Source organism: Electrophorus electricus, chromosome 4 (genome assembly GCF_013358815.1).
Source record: "Electrophorus electricus isolate fEleEle1 chromosome 4, fEleEle1.pri, whole genome shotgun sequence".
Lineage (NCBI taxonomy): Eukaryota > Metazoa > Chordata > Actinopteri > Gymnotiformes > Gymnotidae > Electrophorus > Electrophorus electricus.
In genome coordinates this window covers 20387743-20410016 of record NC_049538.1, presented here as the reverse complement: position 1 = coordinate 20410016, position 22274 = coordinate 20387743, and the positions used below count along the sequence as shown (strand labels likewise).

Below are 22274 nucleotides of genomic sequence, written 5' to 3'. Positions count from 1 at the left end.
CTTATATTAATGTGGAAGTATGTAGCATTGTTTCCTTCAAGGAAAGGACCATGTCAGCTGTGTTTTTTTCGTGTACTATGTAATGAGTTAAATCTCAAAGCACAAACTCCTGACTCACATTTGGTAGAGAGAAAACTGGTTCATGGCTGGCACCATGCAGCACTGTTTGTACAATTTGGGACAATCTAACTATAGCTTTATATTTTTTGCCCTCTCATGCTCCCTCTGAAACATACAGTAAGCCCATGGAGGGCCCCCGGGAAGGAAATAAGATGAACCAGGAGGCTAATCCACTGGATTTCACCAGCATGATGGGCTGGTCAATATTGCAGTGCAGAGCATATCAGCACACCATAATGAAGCAGGAGATTTTCAGCTTCCTCCTTCAAACAAGGCTGCACTTTCGTGCTATGAGGCAAATATTCAGCCATGTGTTATCTTAAAAGAATTACATTACACATTACACAGATCGGTATTAGTCATATTATCATAAGCCTTTTCTGATTTTAATAGTCTTGACAGTCTAATTTTAGGCTTTTTTCGAAGTTACGGACGCAACACATTTTATTTGTGTTCTCCCAGGAAGGCATGCTTTTGCATTTCTTGCAAACAGAAGCAGACAGCACACCGTGACTGATGTCTGGTGGTGCTGCTGACATGAAGACAAACTTAAAGGAAGAAAAGCTCCCCTCTTGCTGCCGTCAAAAGATGTTGTTTACAGGCGCTGCTTTGCTGCTGCTTTGCTCTGTGTTTGGGGCCCCTAGGTTTAAGACTGTGTCCTCACTAGGTAAAGATGTGTGCATTTAACATACAGCTCACTTAGTGCTTTTGATTTAATGAAAATCAGAAATAGGAAGAGAGAGGAAAATCAGGAGAAACAAATACATCTGTGAAATTTAAGGCGAAGGTAGGCCTCTGTATATAATATCGATAAGGTTTTATTTGTGAAGCGTGAATCTGCAGTCGCTAAAGCTGAGGTTCAGCTGTTCTAGCTACTGCCTGCTGATACACTGGCTTTTCAAATGTTAATGAGACAGGAAACAGGATGGATGCAGAGAGAGAGAGAGAGAGAGAAAGAGAGAGAAACATCTTCAAACAGTGTCCTGTTGTCTGCAAAAATGTTCTCAGAAATGTTTCCACTATAAATGTTGTATACATTTTAATGTTAACTTTTTTACAAAAAGCAAAAACAATTATAACTTACAATTGCAGCCAATCACTTCTGACATCAACAAACAAAAGACAGCTTGCATTGTGGGTGAATTCTACATAATTTCACAACATGGTTGACATTTTGCAACCTTGTTCAACTATCCAGTTCTCTGTCTTCAGCACTGTGACTTCGGCCTGGCACCCCTGCCATTTTTTATAAAGCAAACTTTCCAGCAAATCTCCAGCAAACTGATGCTCAACAAGCATTCACCATCATGAGCTGTGTTTAGTGGTGGCGTCAGTACAGTTTCTATGCAGAATTAGAAGGAGGCCTATCTGATTGGTTGCACACACCCAGTCATCATGTCCCTGTCGTTATTTGATTTGTTAGTGGAGAATAACTGGCTTGTCCTCCAAACACAACCCCCATTACCCCAAACGTGAGGTCAGATTGCACAAGCAGTGCTCTGTTTGCCAAGATGGTATTATCACCTGGAAATCGAGAAATAGCATCAAGGGAACCCAGCTCACAGAATAGCCAAACGCTCCACCAAGAAAAAGCATCCAAAGCATGCAATGGAACTATTCTTTTAATGCAGTTGTGTCACCCTCAGCCTTGATGTTTTATATTTTTTGCCCTCTCATGCTCCCTCGGAAACATACAGTAAGCATTCTAGTTTAGACTGGGACTCCTCTGCCATTTTACTGGGCTTTCTATGCTGTCTTAGATCCAACAAGGTGTTGAATTATTTACGTTAAGTATCCCTGTGTCCTGTTGCTTTTTTTTAGTAACTAAGCTGAACATCTCAATTGATTAACAATGATAAGCTCTCTATTGTGTTTCACTGCTGAGGTTATCCCTCTTCAAAATAAAATAAAATAAAAAAAATTACAAATAAACCGTAATTGTAGTAAAAACATTTTTGCTACCTTGGTGAGTTTGCACTAAGATGACATCATTACCTTAAAGAGCCAAGTCACTGAAGCAGAGGTACATGCTGTGAACCTTCATTAGTTTAGCTCCAGTCGATGCACCTGTCCCTGAGGTGGCACTCATTAATTTTAGATTTTAATCCGAGCAAGGAAATGAGGTCAGGGGCAAAGAGAAATTGGCCAGTATGTGTTAGTGAAACCAAGTGCTGGTGACGGTGATGGTGGCCTTGGACCGGCAACTGCGTGTGCATCCGAAGTGCCTGAGGGGAGGTAGGGAGGGGGATGGAGTGGGTGACAGTTCCTCTCGTCAGTCTGGCTGAGGAGCACAGTGTCAGAAAGCACGAACGCTAACGGAACCTGTGGCCTGGCCTAAGCTTCACGCTAATCTGCAGCAAATTAAGTCTCTAGCTGGCTGCCCAGCAAAGGCAGTGAACCCCAGACCCACAGAGAGAGCATGAGGTGGCCAAACTGGCCAACATCCATCCAGGGAGTTAGAGGTTTGGCAGTTGACAAACACCAGCTGTGGTGTTGTTACCTGCACCCCAGATTGTATCCATAATGGAAGTCATGCATTATGTGAGCTAATATGTTACAGGCTTTTCACAAGCTGTGTTTTCACTCATCCACTCATGTTGCAAACTTATAAGCAAAAGGGGAGATTTTCGAAGTACTGGAAATGGACAATTGAAGGTCTCCATGCTTCCTTCAGAATAACGCTGTCAAGGCAAACTAATCATGACACACCAAAAAAAAGCATGCTTTTAATGTCAATGTTTCAGTCACTACAGTGTGAGGCCTCTTGCTTTGACATCTCAATAAAGATTAGTGCCCATCAAAAAGTGATGCTGGGCAGTCACTTGTTTTTCTTCGCCTCAAATGATTACTGCATTATTGAAGAACGTCAATAACAAGCTGTTAGTAGCATTTGGTCTCAGCAGGCCGCAGTCAACAATTTCATGACATTTATCCCTTTGCACATTTCTTTAATGACTTTTTTAAGTAAAATTATGTTAACTGTTCAACTACTACTGTTCGTTGCTTTGAATGTTCCTAAAATAATAGTCCCTGGACTAGTAATTGTTTCAATGTTCATGCAGTCATTTTTTCATCTGGAGTGATAAACAAATATTCAGGCTCACCACATTTATTTACTGCACACATTTTTTTCTCCAATTACCCATTTCTGACAGAATGTCTCCAGCTTGGCCTTGGTGAGTACAGCATATTAGCTGACTGCCATGTCAGAAGACAACATCTCAAAACAGAATACTTGCTAAACTGTATATAAGATTATTGTACTTTTGGTCAAACATGTTAGACACTACAGCTAAACTGGCTCCAAGATTTTAATGCTTTTGGTATTAAACAGCAAGATTGTACTCTGCTCAAAACAAGCAAAGGTCATAGCAAATATTTGTATTCATCTCAAGAGGACAGGAAACAAAACTTTATGAATTATAACTCAGTCTCAGGCCTTCTACGTTTCCCTAGTGGACAGCATGCAATGCTGCACCCATGGCCATATCGCCTTGTTGCTCACCCAGTGCTGGAGGAAGTTGTGGAGCATTAGCCAGAGTAAACACTCCCGGTGAGAGAGCAGCAGCCTTTGATTCAGGGTTTAAGGCCCCCCTGCGGCTCCGTGTGGCTCCACGTGGCTCCGCACAGCTCCCCGCGTGTCCTGAGCCGATTCCACCATGCTCAGCACCACGTCTGGGCACATAGAGGGGGTCTGGGCCCACTGAAAGGCTTTCTGCTTGGCATGCTCCTGCTGTCTGCATGCCTGTGTCCCCCCACCCCCTCAGAGTGACTCTCTCTCCCTTGCTCTCTCTGTGTCTCACCCAGATATCTTTGCACACAGTGCTATGTGATCTGACTCCAGATACACATACCCCACTCCCTTGTTTGCGAGGACCTGCCACATGCCACTTACAGATCTCCTTGGCTTGGAACATTTTCCTCTTGTCCTTTCCATCTGCTACCATCTCACTACTCACATTTATTTCTTTGATTTCATGGCCATGCCATATCCTCATTGCCCTTCCGGCGGACAGTGCGCCTCGAAAAGCGGGAGCGCACGGCACACGGGGTGGCCGCGGAGAAAGCTTCTGCCAGCGTGCTCTCCTGGATTAACTTCTGCGGCGTGTCACTTCTCACCGAGCATTAGTTGAGCCAGAAGGCACTCAGTGGGAACTGTAACTCAGTGCTGCTGCTGGTGCAGTTCTGTCTGAGTGCAGAGCTGCGGAAACAACTCTTACTTCTGGGATTTCAGGCCATGATATATGGGTGCAAGAATCATTACCTTGTGTGTGTGTGTGTGTGTGTGTGTGTGTGTGTGTGTGTGTGTGTGTGTGTGTGTGTGTGTATATATGTATGTATATATTTTGCTTGCACAGCTGATGAAGGACCTCTGTCCAAAACATCCTGTTTCCCTGGAAACTCTGTGTACTTCATCACAAATTAGTGTATATCAGTTATTTTTCTTTGGGTTTACTAACATGATTGCGGTCATATCAACAACCGGCAATGTACACAAATCAATGTTCATTTTTTTTATAATGAGTTGTTAAGATTTTTGGCCCTCTGACCACCAGAGAAACCCACTGATTGTTCTAGGCATGGACTTTACAAGTTCAGGTAAACATTCTTTATCATCGTTAACATGGAGGACATACTGAAAGAACATCTAAACCAGGACAATGCATATTTGTAGCTGTTGGGATGGTACAGAAGCTTCAAAACTTCGTGATTTGATTCCGTCATACAAGTCTGGCATAAGATCTCTATCTGTATCCCAACCCCTCGGCCAGGGATATGGCTATTGTCACAGCACTGTTCACACTCCAGGATCTCGACAAGTATTTCTGACATTTTCGGGAATAGTTGGCATATTTCAGACACGTCAAGAGGATGGAATGGAGGATGGAACGGAGGATGGAACGTCTTCGGAGAGATTTTCAACCGCTGCAAGAATACAGGGATAGCAAAGATCTAATGATGTCACTACGATTGGGAAAATTTGTGTGAGACAGCAAAGATGGACTACGACGAGATCTGCATGGTAGGTGAAGCTAGGAGTGTCTACCAGTGCTCTTTGCTGGGGATAATTGCTGTTTCCAAATTCAATTCCCTCTCATTAAATGCTGCAATTATGTGTGCATGTGTTTGTGCATGTGAATGTATATGTGTGCATGTGTAAGTGTGTGTGTGCATGCATGTGTGTGTGTGTCTGTCTGTCTTTCCTTTTCTCACTCTTTTTTATCTCTCTCTCCTTTCCATCATGCAGTCTGCCTGTGTCCTCTCCCCTCTTGTGTTTTAGATGGCGTCTAATTCTTCCTCTAGTGCTGCCTTCATTTCCAAGCGCAGAGTTGCATTACATCACTGAGATGCTCCTCAGCTCCCTTCGCTTCTATGATCTTTCTGCGCTTGATTCTTCATACCTGGCCTCATTAGATGTGAGCCTTGCATCTCAGTAACAGCCTGAGGGAATGTTGGTACCACTGCAAGAAGCCCATTCGTGGCTTTGTATGTAGGATCTGTGTGTAGATCTCCTTCTAATGTTTGATCCTTAGAAGCATGATATTGTATTGGAGAAGGAGCCACGATATTTACTTGTTAATGAAACATATTGATTATTCAATTCAAGACTGTCCACCTTCAGGGGACCTGTTTACTTTAGCAATCACAACTGTTGTAACACAAATATATCTGTCTTTAACCACACCAGCTGAAAGAGGTCACTAGAGTAAACAAAGGGGTGGAGTCCACCCCAATTAAATCGTCTTAAAATAACTTAAGTCTAGCCAAGTCTTGTTTCTCTGCCTAAACAATCAGTAAGACTGGGTGACCTGTCTTTGACCTTTAAACAGTTTGTAGGAATTGGCTCTGGCAGTAGCTAAATTGGGCTCTCTAAGTCTGCCTCAGAGATGAACAGATTTGCACTAGTCTTCTGGACTGAGAGGCCTGATGACTAAATCAAAACTGTTTGTGTTATTTTATGTAAGTTATTGGCAGAGTTGCATAAGGCTTCTCTTTCACTCCGTGCGCACGCACACCCGCACACACATGCATGCTTTATTTATTTTTAGTGTTATTTTTACCTATTTCATGTCTGAGGGGAGATCTAGGTCAATAAACATCCAGCCTTGCTGCTCTGGCAGTCATTTTGCTCAGTATAACACAACTGATTTCAGACCAGCAGCTGCAGCCATCCTCCTACTGTATACAATAAAGGTGGAAGATGCCTACAGACAAAACAAGCCTACTACAACTGATACGGAGCTGGAGCATTTGGGACCCCCGCGAATACAGGGACTCAGAGGCCCACGTGAGGTTCATTGGATAGTATGTGGGACAACTCTCCTCCTACATACACACGCGCGCACGCGTGCACATATACACGCGTAACCTACAGCTTTATCACTGTATATACACAAGTAATACCAGCCTGCTGAATTAGGGAGCTCATGCCTGTGCGATCATTTATCATCGATTTATCTGACACGTGCTATACATCATACTGCTCGTCTCACATGGAAATAGATGTAAGATTTTATGGAACATTAGCAGTCTGTACACGCGATGGCACTTCGAACAGGCAACCCACGGTTGGAACAGCAGCAGGGATGGTACAGCGCTGTCGTTACCGGTACAGTAGTCAGCGTTTGTCGAGCGCTGCTCCGAGCAGAGCATTGCATTTTTGTCTTTGTGTGATTGAACATATTCCTGTACCGCTCGCCTTCTATTTCTAGTGTTATGCATACGCGGTGTGGGCGAAGGCACACTTTGCAGAGGGCACTGGTAATGCTGGTATTTATAAATAGCTGGAGCTGGCGTTATTTTCACTGCTCACCTCCTCTGATCATCAATCACGGTGGTGCCCAGAGATCAGGCGAGTCCCGGCGGCGTGGTGTGGCATTCTGGGGCGTGGCATCTCTCTGCTGCTTAGGATCACACCGGCAAGGAGGCTGTGGGAGCAGTGGCTGGGTTCTGGGAGTGAGTGGGTGGGGCTGAGCGAGGGGTCAGTGCCCCACCTCTCACAGTTAGGGTCAGCACCTCCAACTCACCTATCCACCTATCAGAGTGAGAGGTCAGCACCCTCTACCTCCACCCCACCTCTCAGAGTGAGGGGTCAAGAGAAAGGCCAGCTGAGGAGGGATGCAGAATGCAGCTGGTTGTGTGGGTGGGTAGGTGGTTGGGTGTAGGCGTGGCAGGAAAATGATAATGCCGATAAAGAAGTCCATATATAGCGAGAGACTGCAAGAGCTGTTCTAATTAAGCTTTCCTCTCCTGAGAATGACTTTATCCCCCCCCCACACACACATTCTCTCTCTCACTTTCTCTTTCTCTGTGAGACGAACACTTTTTCTCACCTTCCCTTCCTTTTATTAAGTCTTACAGCACATCACAGTGAAGGACAGAAAGCTGATCTTAGACTCAAAAATGGTTTGTTATTCTACACAGACATGTACACACATCATTTATCTTTTATATATTGTAAGGTTTTTTGTATATTGTAAAAAGGGGAGAGAAATCTTTCAATTTATCTCATATTGGTCTGTATATTATGCTTTATGACATGCATGAGAAATTCACATAAATATTATTCTAACACCTCAGTCACAGTCCTAAACAAACACCTTACATCCATTTCTCACTTTCTGTCATGCATGAAAACGCACGCAAACGCACGCACACACACACACACACGCACACACGCACGCACGCACGCACACACACTGTTTTGTCAGCTCAGATATGACATTGACACAGACACACAACACATTTGTCTTTTCTTTCCCCTCCATCAGCTTCCCTTTATGCACACACACATGCACCATAGAATCTTTTGATCTTGTTACCATGGCAGTTGGTAGAATACAGTAGGAATCCAGCTGATAACAAAGTGCTTACATAACTATCGCAGTGCCAAATCCTGACTCCTACCTAGCACACCTCTGAGCTCTCTCCCGAACGCTCTCTCTCTCTCTCTCTCTCTCTCTCTCTCTCTCTCTCTCTCTCTCTCTCTCTCTCTCACACACACACACATCTCTCATCCTCTGGTATAAAATCCACTCCATTTGCCTGTTTGCCCTATGTCTATTTTACCATTTCTTTTGCGCAAATGCACTGGTCATGACATGCGGTCAATAGCTAATTTATCCAACAATTCCATTAGAAGCTCTAGTTTCCTAGCCCCACACCTCCTCTTACACCTCTCCAACCGTCACACTGATGACCAGCGAAACATGCTGGATCACAGAGTGAAGGGGTCATTAGTTAGTCCTAACTGCAGTGTTAAGCCTAGGCAAGCAGCGCGACTCCAAAAACCAGGCTGATAGAGTTGACGCTAGCTCTAAGAAAAGGCAGAAGAAGGTGGATTAGGCCAAGTCATGGTCTTGAGTTCATCCATCTTGAGACATGTAACACTTTCTTCCTCCTGCAATCTTATTTACCAAAGGTTTACTCCAAGCACCAAGGTTTTGTCTTTTGTTTGGTATAAGAATTCTGGAGATATCCCAAGATATCCCACTCTCTCTAGATTGTTTCTAATTTACAAAATGCTTCACCCAGAAAGACAAAGTTAGCTACCTTCACAAATGTCGCAGCCTCACTTGAAATGAAAGCAAAGTAGGTCATGTTGGAGACAGACTTCAATTGAGTTATGTTCAAAGTTTCCCTCTATGACCAAAGAGCAGCATATTCTAGAACTCTCTTACACTTCACCACAGCCAAGCTCACTTGAATATCTACTCCAAAGTCCTGAATTTCCTCATGCCTCCTAACTCTTTCTACTTCCTGTTCACGTCCAAGAGTAATGTGTTAACCATTAAGTAGTAGGCAAGGGGTTTGGCTCAACATCTAAGCTATGCGAGTTCCTGCCTCAGTTCACCAGCGCATCTAACAGCTCAACTTTTCCAGACAGCCACGCCCCCCATGCCATGCCCCCTCCAGGCATCCCAGGCTTACCTCCCGCAGTTCCTTGGCCACATCCTTGAGCTCTCTGAGGATGCCTTCCAGCTGTTCGATCACCATCTTCATGTGGCTGCGGATGCGCTCTCTCTGGCTGGGGGTCTCAGAGGGCTCGCGGGCAGGGGCCACGCTCTCGGACATCCTTCACAGGGTGCGCGGGGGCCGACGGGCGGAGGGCTGAGGGCGGGGCCGGGCCGAGCCGCGGTCCATGTCCGGGGCCAGCGGGGGGCGCGGTGCTGCTGCCGATCCGATGTGGGGCTCGGGCCGCTCCAGCGGGCTCCAGCATCTTAGACGTGCTCGGGGGGCCAGGAGACCCGGGGAAGCCTCCTCCCACACACTGCTGGGCCAGGTCCACGAGCTCTGGAGGGGGACGGCGGAGCAGAGGGGGGTGCGTGGGGCATCGGACAACGTCTTGGGACCAAAATCCAAGAAGAGCTGGGGAAAGGCACAGTGCAGGAATGGAGACGCTACGGAGAAAGGTTGGGCAGGGGTAACTGGGCAGTAGACATGCGTTTCATCACATCACACCTCTGGGACCGCAGACATCTTTAGGGATGTGGTGGGTCTACAATCTGTGGGTCTACAATCTACAGTCAGTGTAGTGCAGATACTCCCGAAGAACATATTCAGTTGTACGGAGGACTATTGAGAAGAAATTGCCTCTTCGATTGCCATCCTGTGTGATGGTCCACTTTGTACACCCACACAGAATTCAGACTAGAAGAATCTATTCTTAACAGAGTGTCGCTTCAGGAATTATTTTACTCTCAATGGAGAAAACAGGCCTTGTTCACAAAAACCTGCTTTATTAAACTGTTGTCTTTTTGAAAGGAGGCGGCAAAGGCAAAAGATTCCAGAAGATCAGATATTCCCAAAGTCCTGCACGGATCTCCTTTTGTTCTTAATGTGGGTTTGAGAAACCTACACCAAACAGGGAAGACTGTTAGTTGCGTGTTGCAACATGCAACCATTTCACACAGAGAACTGAAAGGGGTCCTCACCAAACGAAAATATTTTGTGGTGCATGTGAGCTTGTATGTGCTTATGTGGTGTGTGTGTGTGTGTGTGTGCGTGTGACTGTGTGTGTGTGGTTATTTAAGCACAACCTAATCCAAGTTAGGCTCACCTAATGCGTCACAAGCAAACTAAGAAACCTTACTCACGATGGGAGTTCTCCGAGGAAGAGTATGGTGAGAGCTCTTTTTTTTTTGCATGATGAATAGCACAGCAACTCTCCTGTCCTCAGGGCGAATGGCGTGTGCTCGATCCAAACCCCCCTGCCGCGCCTCTCCTCATGATAAAGAAACTACTGCGGCTCTCCGAATTCTTTGGAAAACATTGTAAACTGTCACCCCAGAGACAGCTCTCAATTCAATTCCTTTTGAAAGTGCACAAAATCCAGTCTGCCGGGACACCGTTCCCTGCTGTGAGATTCTGGAGGAAGGGGCTTTAGCAGAAGTGGCCGGCGTAGGTAAATTCCGTGGCTGTTCCCGCAGGGAGTCAGACGGGAGAGGAGGTCTGGCTGCCGTCACGGCTCCAGGCTCTGTGCTACTGCTGCCACAGGGTAGAGGCACTGGAGCACTTCAGCCCACACCTGAGGAGACACAAAGGAGAGCCATTCATCTTCCCTCCTTTTACCCTGTCTGTCTGTCCTTCTCTCTGTGGTACAGCTTTTAATATCTTTCTCAATGGCCAAATGAGAGCAAGGGAAGAGAGAGACGAAAGTCAAGGTGCCTGGCAGAGCTCACTACTTTGGCTCCAGACAGAATGCTTCCTCTGGCTGACTGACTCACCTCTGCCCTTTGCCCTCTGCTTTAGGTCAGTGGGGGGATGATTGGGGGTGACATTGAAGGCCTAAACGCCTCTCCTGTCAGTGCTGAAATCACTATCTCAAACACACACACACACACACACACACACACACACACACACACACACACACACGTGTCACCTCTGGATCCCCCACCCCCCTACACACGCAACTGTCTCTCGTTCAGTTACTTACTGTCTGTTTCACCTGAGTCCTTTTGGGCTGCTGAGGATGATTCCTCCAGCGCTGTCCGTTAGTCAGAGGAGAGAAGGAACCTGGAGGAGGACAAGGGCTAGAGGAAGAGCATGAGGCGGTGGGAGGAGAACGAGGCAGGTGGAGCACCGGTGGCGTGTGCCTAAGCGCGCGAGAAGAGAGCACTTTCCCCCCCAGGAACTCCCGTCGTCGAGGAAGCTTGCGTTGCTGCGGCGACAGCAGCCACTCGTGCTGAGGCTGCTACTGCTGATGCCTCACGCTGTGTCTCTACAGCGACGCCGAGGTAGAGGCGCCTCCCATAGTCCGTGATGACAGCCTGGGTCTGGGAGAGGGATGCAGGCTCTGTCTCTGTGTGTGAGAGAGAGAGAGCCCTGTGGAGGCGCACACGCATGCATGCATGCACACTCGTTCTCTCGCGCTCTCTCTCTCTCTCTCTCTCTCTCTCTCTCTCTCTCTCTCTCTCTCTCTCTCTCTCTCTGTCGCTTCCCCTCTCTCCCTCGCACACTGGTGGATGCAGGTTGCTAGAATCAAGAGTTTATCAAGTGGCTCCGGCTGCTGTCAGAACTCTCTCTCTCTCTCTCTCTCTCTCTCTCTCTCTCTCTCTCTCTCTCTCTCTCTCTCTCTCTCTCTCTCTCTGTCTCTCACCATCCGTGCAGAGGGGGAGGAGCCAGGGAACTTAAAGAGATAGCAGCAGCTAACCCTAGCCACTGAGAACACAGCCTCTTTCTCTCTTTTTCTATATCGCTCCCTTTAGTTCAGTCTTTTTCTCTCTCCCTCCAAATCCATCCCACTTTCTGAATCGACAATTATGCCTCTTTATTTCCTCCTCTTGATATTGTTCCATGCAGTCTCCCATACAGTGTTCTGGGTCTCTTCTTCCGTTATTCTATGTATTCATCCTTCACCCCTCACTCTGATTCAGTTCATCAGGATCAGGGGACAACATGCTGTCAAGAGAATAGCCCAGCTCCAAACTCAAATATACATAATAGGACATGATAATGGTGTAAACGAATTGTGTAAACGATTCATTTATTTGTACAGTAATTTCTATGATATAAAGAGTTTTGTCCAAGGTGGTATTTATGAATTGGTTTCATTTTTGATTAATAGAAGTAGGACTGGGGAGGAATGGTCCGAGTGTTTGTTTAACATTTACTGGCTTATGGATGTAATTGAGAATATGATGTTATATAAAATATTCTCTTTTGTATGCTTTGTTTTGATCAATAAAACATGTTTTCACCAAAAGCAGAATATAATTCCATTGCCATTTTATGTATCAAACATATATTTAATCTGTATACTCTGTATACAGATTTGTTATGTAGTCTGTTTGTGTTCATATTAATTAAGGACTTATTGATTCCCTGCTGTAGAATGGCTCCTGGGTGAGTTCTGCATTTACAAAGGAAAGTGTGTCCCAGACCTTGTGTTCTAGTCCACTGTGAAACAAGCTTATCATCATTTATGAGCAAGTGCTAGTGTGTGTGTATGTGTTTGTGTGTGTGTTTGCATGTGTATGAGTGTGTGATGTACACTCACATGTGTAGGTGGAGGCCAAATCATCCCTATTCACACATAGCACTGTGTTACTCTGAACAGATGCGGCTCTTGGAGGCGGCACTACTGAATGGTGGAGAAAAAAAGAACAGAAATCTTGTGCTGATGTCCTTGGGAGAGTCACTGCCTTGGTGCCTGTGCACTTTCCCATTTTATAAGTCATGGATAATTGCAGTCTCTCCCTTAAATGCATTTACTGTCTTATGTAAGCCTGCTCTGCATAATTTGGTATCTAATGAATGCTGAAAATGCCACTGGAATAGGCTGGTTGTAATATGTCTGTCTTTTCATTGAGAGACCATCAGAGCAAATGACCCCAGTAAGCAAGTAACACAGTAAGACACTACCTCTCTTAAAGACTACCAAACAACTGCATGCATTCAGCTCGCTCGCTCGCTCGCTCGCTCTCTCTCTCTCTCTCTCTCTCTCTCTCTCTCTCTCTCTCTCTCTCTCTCTCTCTCTCTCTCTCTCTCTCTCTCTGTCTCTCTCTCTCGCTTTGGCCAATGCATTATATATCTTTAATGCTAAGGTCAGCTGACTGGTGGTTTTTAGGAGGGGAACTAGAGAAAATATCGGTCCCACTTTAATATTTCTGCCCTGGATTTATTGTGCCTGGCCCGATTATGGTGAAGTTTTATAGAATGCAATATTTTTCTTGCAGGGCTCTTGCACATGCCTTCACAGGTGTACCTTGGGAGGAAATCACCGTAGTAATGTGCTCCTAGAGCCATGAGGGAGAGTGTGCCAGCAAGCCAGCCACTGTTTTATTTGACTGCCACTGTTTATTTGAAACTGAGCAATCATACTTCCATTATGTGATACTTCAGGATCAAGGATCTTTCCATTACACAATTCAGCTTTTGGCTGCTTTCTTTTGCTGCCAGATCTAGAACAACTTAGCTTTGCTAGTGTGTGTGTGAGTGTGTGTGTGTGTGTGTGTGTGTGTGTGTGTGTGTGTGTGTGTGTGTGTGCGTGCGTGCGTGCGTGCGTGGGTGGGTGTCTGTGTAGGTGTGATAAAGTGAAGAATTTTTGTGACCTTAGTGAACACAGGGATCAATAAGTTCTCCCCTTTTCAGCCAAATGACCGAAATTGCTCCTCCTTTTGATAAGGCTATGCATATTACATTTTGTGGAACATTACCAAATGCCAGAGAAATTCTTCCAAATGTGCTTTAAACCAGAGTAGCGCATCTAAAATCAAGTTTGCACAGCAGTGGGAATCATATTTGCTTCACTAAGGCTGCAGTTCCAAAGCTATCCACTGTATGGCACTGCGGGGTGGAGGAGCCCTGGGAACTTCTCATACACAAAATTAGACGGATGCAGTATGTTGTCACAAAGATAAGACAAGCTGTGTCTGGTGAGAGCGAAGAAAGATGAAAAACAGGCAGATCTGAGCAACAATTCCTCAAAGCGTTTGAATTTATAATTAGCCTATAATTTGGTTTTTGCTAAGGAACATATGTTGTGGATTTCCTAATGAAAACTGCACATTTTCATGTATGAAAATGGTAATAATAAGCAACATATTGGAGTCTGCAGTTGCATGCGAGAGTAGTGTGTGCATACATGATGTTTACCAAGTTTGCAAAGATTAGATGTTTATGGATGTCTCTCCATTTTGCTTTCTCTCTCCCTTCCCTCTCTCTCCCTCTCTCCCTGCTCCTAGTTTTGTTTGCATTATTGTTGACTGTGGCCTGTCACTCCAGGTTGTTGGTCTTCTTTCCTGGCTACAGATGAAACAGACAAAAAGGACGTCTCACTCACTCACACACACACACACACACACACATACACACACACACACACACACACACACACACACACACACACACACACACACACACACACACCACACTGTGTGTCAGTATCAGCTCATTGAGAGAATGTTTATTCATATCTACCGTCTACATGTGCCAAGTGTGCCTGCATGGACTCGTGTGTGTGTTTGAAGAGAAGAGTGAGGAGAGAGTACTTGTCCTTGTTGTATACTTCCTGCTTCTGTTTCCTTCACTCCTTCCTCTCTTTATTTCTCCTTTCCTTTCTTTCTCTCTCCCATTTGCCTTTTTTGTCCAGTTTTCTTTTCTTTTCGTACGGACTCACTCTCCTCTTCGCTTTGTCCTTATTCCTTGTTGCATTGAGTTAAGTAGCATCTGTCTTCTATCATGCACATACGCGCTCTGTCCCAGAGGTGAAGTGCTAAAATATCTTTGGTGTGTGCTTTGCCAGAAGCTATAAACAAGTGTAATAGAATTGCAGGAGGAGTTAGCCGCTATGCTAGCCGAGTCTGTACATCTCTAAGCACCCTTAGCTTCCCCACTGGGGCGCTAACAAGCCGAACTACCTCATTTCGTATGCAGAAGCAGTTACTCCAATGTGGGTCATCTCTGCTCAACCTTCTTATCTGGTCTCTCTCTCTCTCTCTCTCTCTCTCTCTCTCTCTCTCTCTCTCTCTCTCTCTCTCTCACACACACACACTCTCTCTCTCTCTCTCTCTCTCTCTCTCTCTCTCTCTCTCTCTCTCTCTCTCTCTTTCTCTCATACTCTCTTGTGGGTGCTCATTTGAAACTTCAGGCCTTGTAGTGCATAAAGCTCAACAATAAGGCACTAGCATAAATACTTAACCTCTCATTTTCAATATGGCTGCATTTAATTTTCAGCTTTAATTTTTTCAGTTAGAAGTGTAAAATTTTGCATGTGCACGGTGAATCAGAAGGTTATCACAACTGAATCATTTATTTACATTTTTGAATTAGGCAGACTCTATTATCCAGAGCAGATTAGAATTTCAATCATGTTACAGAGATATAGAGATAGGCAAATGTAGTGTTAGGAGTCTTGCCCAAGGACTCCTATTGGTACAGTATGGCAGCCTTGTCTAGATGAGGATTAATCCCCAGACCCCCACAGAAGAGGCATTGATGCTATTCAATATACTATACCAACCACTCTTAAACGTCACTTCCTGACATTTAGCACTGTAGATGACATTGTCTCAGCCACCCAGCATGTTGGCTTTTATGTTGTGAATGTCATGAGAGCATAGACCATAAAGGACAGGCTGATCCTACATAGACAAGCATTCACTCTCAAGAAATGTAGCTTGTACTGCTGACAAAAAAAACTACCAAACTATTAAAATCATGAGAAAAGGTCCAAAATCAGTAGTGTCTGATCTTGTCAAATTCTTAAAGACGCTACATAAAAAGACTTAAGCAAACAGCCAGACGGTCATTTTTAATAGCACCATTAGAGGAATTGCTTTAATGTGCGAGTTCTAAATTAAATTAAATAGGGAGAAATGAGTGTGGCAGTTTTATGAGCTATCGTGAGTCACTTGCATTGGCCATCAGGACACTCTCTCTATGGGCTGGATACGGACAGTCCGTACATATGTGTGTGTGGGAGGGGATTGGAAGAGTGAAAGTGTGCAGGTGGGGGATGGGGGCGGCGTTAGGAATGAGTGCAGGCGACACCACCCATCACCCAGACAACCTGCTCCTTGGGAAGCCACAGTCTCACGCTCATCAGAACCTCCTCAGTGCCTGTCATCTCTGCTACCAACTGATATCTGTTACCCTAGAGCCAGTCAGCCATGTCTGTAGCCTCGAGCATGAGCTCAAACACAAACACATACCCACACACACACACACACACACACACACACAGACACACACATGCAAACATGCACACATGCACGCACACATGGATTCATGAACACACACGCAAACACGCACACACACACAGATACACGTATTCATGCACACACACACACACACACACAGATTCATGAACACACACACACACACATACACACACACACACACATGCACACACAAGCACGCGGTGACAGTGGAGTCACTCTCAAGGCAAAAGCATTACTCCAGGCAGCCGTTCCGCTTGAAAACGAGAACTCCATTCTGGGTGCGGGCAGTTTAGCAAGCAGCCGGAGAAGGTGACAGCAGAGCTGGAGGAACATGGCAGAGACTTGGGTGTCCTCAGCTCTGGGGGAGAACTAATGGAATATCACCATTAGTCACTGCTCCCCTCCACACTGCACATGGAACACAAGCTGAGATATAGTTAAGTGGAAGCACTTTGCTTGAACAGCTGATGCTTTCACACCTCTGTCCGAAATGTCCTGTTTCTCTGGAAACCTTTTGTGCTTTACTATAATTTTGAACACACACACACACACACACACACACACACACACACACACACACACACACACACACACACACACACATATATATATATATATATATATATATATATATATATATATGCACACATACATACACATGGAGCGGGAGATAGATAAAATAGGCCTACACATTCTCAAAGCACTACGAAATACACACAGAAAAATGACAGATCAGTGGATAAACCACCACCTGGAATGACTAATAACCATGCCTTCATTGGGCATCGCGAAGTGTCGCGAACATCGGATATCTGGAATCATTCCTACAGCTCACTGTGATCCTATATCATTCCAGACCAGAGTCAAATAAAGATCTACATGGGCAGAATTAGCATGGAATGCTAAATTCCTGTTTATCTTCAGCATGTGCTTGTGCATGTATAAGGTGGTCTGGAGAGGAACGTTTTAAGGGAAGTTCTGGGGACAGCCAATACAGCTGTTGCCAGCATGAAAGGTTTCTCTAACCTGCGAGCCAAATGTGGGGACTGTCACATCATCTTCCTGTCATGACTTCACTGCACAGTGACAGTAATGAGTGCAAGGGCAAGAATATTAGATCCTGTCCAGCTCTGACATTTAATCTCACTTGTTTGGCATTCCATGGTGGGATATATTGTGGTTATGGATTTGAGGCAGTTTAAATCCAAATTTCACTGCCACAGCACACACCCCAAAGTTTCTTGATGTTGCTGTTAGATCATTCCTGTTACAGTGATACTGAGGAATCCCTGGAAGCAACCGAGGAGAAACCGAGGAGACCGAGGGGTTTTCATGTTCAAATATTTGTATACAGAACCATATATATTTTCTTTCTTTTTTAAGAGAGAAGACTTGCATAAACTCACACACAGCATGCTTTTTTTCTTGCATGCTCACACACACACTCACGCACACAGCATGTACAAACACAAACACACACAGCATGTGTTTTGAAAGCATTAACATTTTATCATCAGAAATGTGATGCATTGCTCCCTTTGGCTGCACTGCAGTCCATCACATTGCATTTGATGGTGAATATTGCATTTTTAGTGAGCCACACTTTTGGGTCAACCTCTATTGCACTGCCTTGAATTGTAGTTTTGAAAACTATGGTGAAAATGCTCCAAAGCAGTGCAGCTATTATCCCAAGCTAGATTAGAGCCATTAAAAAAAGAGTTTTATTGCCAGGTAGAGAGTCAATTATCCAGATAAACAAGTCTATGAAAAAAGAAGCTTCATCCACAGCATACAAAAACATTAATTACAATCCCATACCAAGAAAGGGAATCTTTGACAAGAAGTTTCATTTCAATTCTACTTTTCATCCTCTAGGCATAGATGATGAATGATTTTATGTAAAACATAACACGCCTTCCCCCACCGGTGACCAACGTTTCACCTTCAAAAAGGAGTCAGTCCATTTTTCTCCATGAAGAGGAGGGGATAGCTTTTAGTCCTGAGCAGTTTTTACCGCCACACCAGATTCCTTCATCATGCATCTGTAGGGTCTTTATTATGACAGAACGACATCTCTCGTGGCAGTAATGCAGACAGGGCGGGGCGCAGGAAAAAAGGGGGCAGCCCGGGAGGCCGATGTGGCAGTTTCCTGTTCCGCCCGATTGCTGAAGGGCCTGCTCATGATGGCTTGCAAAGGAGGCACCAAGGTCGCAGCCGAGAGCAGGTCAGGGGGATGGATGGCCCAGGCTGGCCATCAGAGAGACACAGCACACTGGAGGGGACAGGTCCGTTTGTTATCTCCCTGCCTCAATCACAGGTCTGCGAGCACGGCCAGATCCAGGGCTTTTCAATTCACACATATGTCCATAACCTTTTTGAAGGTAATTTATGGACTGTTCTCGACCCCATCTTCAGTGGTTATGAGTGTAAATTCAGTGATATTAACATGTCATATACTGAGTACTGGGACTGAGGATCTACAAGCACAGGAACAGAACCGAATGATTTAGAGTTCAATCTCACAGGTGTAATAAATCATATCGCACAAATGTTTATCATGAAGAGCAGAAAGAAGAGACATGCATGCAAATTAATATCATTCGTTACTGAGATTTCTAAACATAGTAGAGCAGGAACTGTACGGACTGTAGACTAGAAGCAAAAATAAGTTTTTTCTTTACAAAATTGAGAGGAAGGACAGACCCTGGATTGGCTAGAGCTTTTTGTTTTTTCAGAGGTTTAGGGAAGCAACCTTAAATAACCTTAAATGCAATGTAGAGACAGAGGATAGGAACGTGAGCTTCTAATGGATGCACAACCGTCTAAGTGATTTTGCATGAGGGTGAAAAGAAATAATCCCACATTTGCACAGGTCTGAGAAAACCGTGGCTGGGCTATAAATAAGGCCGCACGGCGAATACTGAAAGGAAGATGACCAGGTTTACAAGAACGAAAATAACACACACTTCAGAGGTCTACTCAACACACACTTTTAAAATTGCCGTGGACAGAAGAGAAGGGCCAGCTGCATGATGGTGTGATTGATATAGGTGCTCTTTCTGAGAAGCTGGTGAGAATAGTGTTATGGAAAGTTTTATGAAAAGTTTTTATAAAAAGTGTTAACAATAAAACACATTGTCACACTCATGCAGTTTCCAAAAAAATCTAGCATTGTACTGGATACTAAATGTTTATCAATTAATTACCAAGTAATTAATAGTATATACATGAAAATTAGTTTCCCAGTTTACAGGGGAGTATTGCACTTGTTGATTGTCAATACTTTGTGATACATTGTGATTTTGTCAGCATTACAATTTGTTACACTGAGAAGCAATTAAAGGAAAACTAATATGATAACATTTATTACTAAGCAATTAGACACTTGTTACTTATTTTTCTGTGTGCATTATTAATATAGTAGAGCAAATTTATATTTTTGATGTAAAACATTTTGATATTGAAAACCATTTTCTGTGTCACAGAGGTTTTTGTTTTCTGCATGCAGAGAGTAATGCTGATGGTGACCCACTGACTAAGATTAGTTAAGAAAAAAGACCTCAGAAAAGACACAGCAGGTCCAGAAAAGAAAAGAATTCCAGAATTCCACTGCAAGCAACACTTGAAACAAATGATGCCAGTAAGTTTGACTGTGGGCCAACACAGCCTGGCAGTCCCAATCCTCTCAGTGCTCTTAAAGAAGAACACAAAGAATTTGTTCTTACCACATGGCTGATCAGAGAGCCCAGCAGCTGGTGATGTACATTTCTGCCTTCACAGACCCCTGACCATAGTGCACATGGCACTGTTGGGCTTTGAATCTAATCTTCTTGGTAGTAGAAGAATGGGCAGTGGTGAAATGTAAAATTAATTTATGTACACATGACAAACTGCCTGGCATTTGACTGCAATTCATTGCGTCATGCTGTATGACCGGGGTTGATGATGTAAGGGGAATAATGTCACCTGGCCAGAATGGCAACCCACGATTAGATTGCCAAATGCACTGCTTTCAGAATGACAGTAAATGCGAAGAAATTCAATTTATTGAAGTTGCGCATGGTCAACCTTTGGGTTTTATTGGCTATAACTTTCCTTACAACTACACTTATGAGAAATATCCTTATTAGAATTCCTGCAGAAACCAGATTGCTATTAAAAAAACACCTCTGCTAAATTAGCACAAAATTAAACTTAAATCAGCTCTTCAAGATAATTAATTCGGCACCAGCAATTTCACTGTGCACAGTAAGCTATCTGCTTATTCCGTGGAACATTAGGGGAAGAGCCGCAGTCTGGTCCACCAGAAACTTAAAGGAATTCGTAAAAGCCAATTGACTGGCTGCAGACTGCTGACAGCTGAGATAAGGAAGCATGGAGATCAGAGCGCGGGGGATCACCAAGCTGATGAGAATAGATGACCTGAAGCCTGAGCGCCTCTGGCAATTAGAGTGAATTGCAAAATGAGGAAACAAAGAGGGAGGCTAAAACAAATGAATTTTTTAAACAGGAGACTGAGAGGGCCTGGTTGGGGGCAGAGGGGCCGGGTTTGGATCTTTAACCGAAGGAAGCTGACGCGGCGTACCACGAGGAGAGGACATGTCACAGTTGCGTACCACTTGAGGACAATGGACTCCTTCAATAAGAGATTACATGGAAAAAGACTCGAAGAGCTAATAATGTCAGTCAGGCAGTAGTGGTATGAAAAAGTGATATGCAAGGTTTATCTTATTTTTGATATACGCTAAATGCCTAACAAATGTAGGTGTTGGTGCGTACATGATCAAGCAATCCTTTTTACTATGCTGATGGTATTCATAACATTAAAAACATGGTTTGGCTGTAAAACTGTTTTGGAACCTAGAACCATAAATGTTCATAATATTCATAAATGTCAGTCAGTTACTCTCATGTTATCATTCCATCTGATCTGATATGGCCTTCTAACCCCTTTCTCAGTATAAAATACCATCTCTTGCACCACTACTATCTGTGAGCAGCTATGGCAGGGCGTCCTGATTGACCCCACCCAGTGACAGCAGTTTGAATGACAGCAGTTGTTCCTTGTCATGTGACTTGAAACCGGCACCAGGTGTGATGCTCCCAATCAGATTCCTGTTCATCTTTCTGGAAACAAAAGGTGGATATTTTAAGCCTCTCCCTCTGGAGCCGAACAGAAATGTGAATGTTCCCTTCCAGCTGGCCAAGCGGGAGACGGCACGGCTTTCTCTACCTGGGCTGAAACATCCATTCAAATGAGCCTGCCTCATCTGTGTGAGCTCCGTGGTGGGGTGTTGAGGTTTGTGGTGTGCCCTGCGCAGGGGGGATGGGGAATGGGGCAGTTGGAGGCTGATGCTAAATTATTTGCAGTGGAGGTAGAGGGAGTCCATATCTCTTCTCTTCTCTTCTCATTTAGCTTGTTTTTCCCATTCTTTCCTCACCATTGCGCCAACCTTTTTCTTTTTTGCTTTACTTGCTTTCTTATCTGTCTCCTATCTTTCCACACACTTCAAACTGATTTTCTGCAAGAGGAATTTAATTTACATGGCATGCTCACACAGTGTGCATGCCTGCTTCAGCCTGGATTTTTCCAAGCCACCACCCCTCTCCGGCACGCCACCGGCACGTTCCAAATCGTGCAAAGCTCTATCGCTTGATATATGGGCCAAGACTGCAAAGTCAATGCTTGGGCTATTTTGTCACGAAAGGGAAAATTACTTTCAATTTCTCTGCTCCATACGCAGTTCTGCTGGGCAGGGGACAGGATTGTAGGGAGACAGACAATGAAATGAAATCGTTGAGCTATTTAGGAGAGAGAACAGTAGATTGTATCTGTTTTACAGTGTTCAGGATCTCTATAAAATGGGCTGTCCCTTTTCTTTCCTTTCCCTTCTCTCTCTCAATCCCTCCCTCACTCCCTCTCACTCTCTTCCTCCTGCCTCTCTTCTCTTTCACTCTCTTTCCTTCTCACACTGTCCCTCCCTTTCT

At 44.5% G+C, this 22274-nt stretch overlaps 1 protein-coding gene and 1 long non-coding RNA gene across 3 annotated transcripts in view; both read right to left on the bottom strand.

The window, feature by feature from the left end:
• The window catches only part of insyn1 (inhibitory synaptic factor 1), a 39339-nt gene extending 30104 nt beyond the window's left edge, over nucleotides 1-9235 (bottom strand). The window contains exon 1 of one of the 2 annotated variants that reach the window (XM_027008017.2): nucleotides 9052-9235. In XM_027008017.2, coding sequence (XP_026863818.2) covers nucleotides 9052-9195 — 144 coding nt within the window. In that variant the 5' untranslated portion in view covers nucleotides 9196-9235. Of the gene's footprint in view, nucleotides 1-3625; nucleotides 3828-9051 lie in introns of those variants that run through there. The other variant, XM_027008018.2, reaches the window with a different exon arrangement.
• Nucleotides 9236-9280: 45 nt separating this feature from the next.
• On the bottom strand, nucleotides 9281-11488 carry LOC113576097. Its single transcript, XR_003410470.2, has 4 exons — nucleotides 11060-11488; nucleotides 10848-10939; nucleotides 10218-10648; nucleotides 9281-9975 (listed from the first exon to the last, which is right to left on the bottom strand). It is a non-coding gene; the product is annotated as an uncharacterized LOC113576097 (long non-coding RNA).
• Between the last annotated feature and the right edge of the window lie 10786 nt (nucleotides 11489-22274).